At 26.6% G+C, this 804-nt stretch overlaps 1 protein-coding gene across 2 annotated transcripts in view; it reads left to right on the forward strand.

Annotated features, from left to right (window-relative positions):
* Positions 1 to 804, forward strand: part of LOC100163765 — a 281,589-nt gene that overhangs the window by 8,055 nt on the left and 272,730 nt on the right. For both annotated transcript variants that reach the window (XM_029489459.1, XM_029489458.1), the window contains exon 2: positions 563 to 634. In XM_029489459.1, coding sequence (XP_029345319.1) covers positions 563 to 634 — 72 coding nt within the window. The remainder of the gene's footprint in view (positions 1 to 562; positions 635 to 804) is intronic.

The raw sequence follows: 804 nt of genomic DNA on the forward strand, positions 1-804 counted from the left end.
ATCGGTACCTAACTGTTTACTACTCGTGTGCTTTAAAATACTTATACCTTGGTAAATATCGAAAAGCATGTAGGTACCTCGGTGACTTAGAGTTGTTTCAACATAGGAAAATTTTACATTTAATTTAAAAATTACCCATGTTTTTTTATTTTATAATTATGATTATACAAATTTTAATCTATAAGAATGTACGATATTTTCGGTAATTATATCGTGGCGAGGTACTAATAGTAACAATAGTATTAATTACCGAATCACGGTTTACTAAAACACTGATAAATACCATCAGCAGTATTTAAGAACGCCTCAAAGGGAAAATAATGTGTCCGTGTGATAGGAAATGACACCATCATAAGACAGTTTAAGGGTAATGGGGCAACAAAAACATTATTATTTCTTAATCGTTTAAGACCTAGGTACTTATATTAAAGGTATAATAACTAATAAATATAAACTAAGTTTATCATAGGTGAACGAAATGTTTGTTGTATTTAAATATATTAACTTATGCGAGTGAATATTTAAAGTTTGATACTGTACAATTATTTTGTTTTTATTTTAGATGCTTATGAAGATTTTGACATTACTACAATTTATAGAATCACAAATATATCGTCATTCGAAAGCAGCAATGGTTTGTAAATTATTATCATTTGATTTTTACTAATTTACTATAAACAATAGTGGTTTCAATAATGACAACCAATTTGAATGTTAAAAAGTTTTATTATTTGTTCATATATAAGTATCTAACTATGTATACATCCATAAATTTATCATACCTCTATGGCTCTATATGTACTT

This window comes from Acyrthosiphon pisum, chromosome A2, assembly GCF_005508785.2.
Source record: "Acyrthosiphon pisum isolate AL4f chromosome A2, pea_aphid_22Mar2018_4r6ur, whole genome shotgun sequence".
Lineage (NCBI taxonomy): Eukaryota > Metazoa > Arthropoda > Insecta > Hemiptera > Aphididae > Acyrthosiphon > Acyrthosiphon pisum.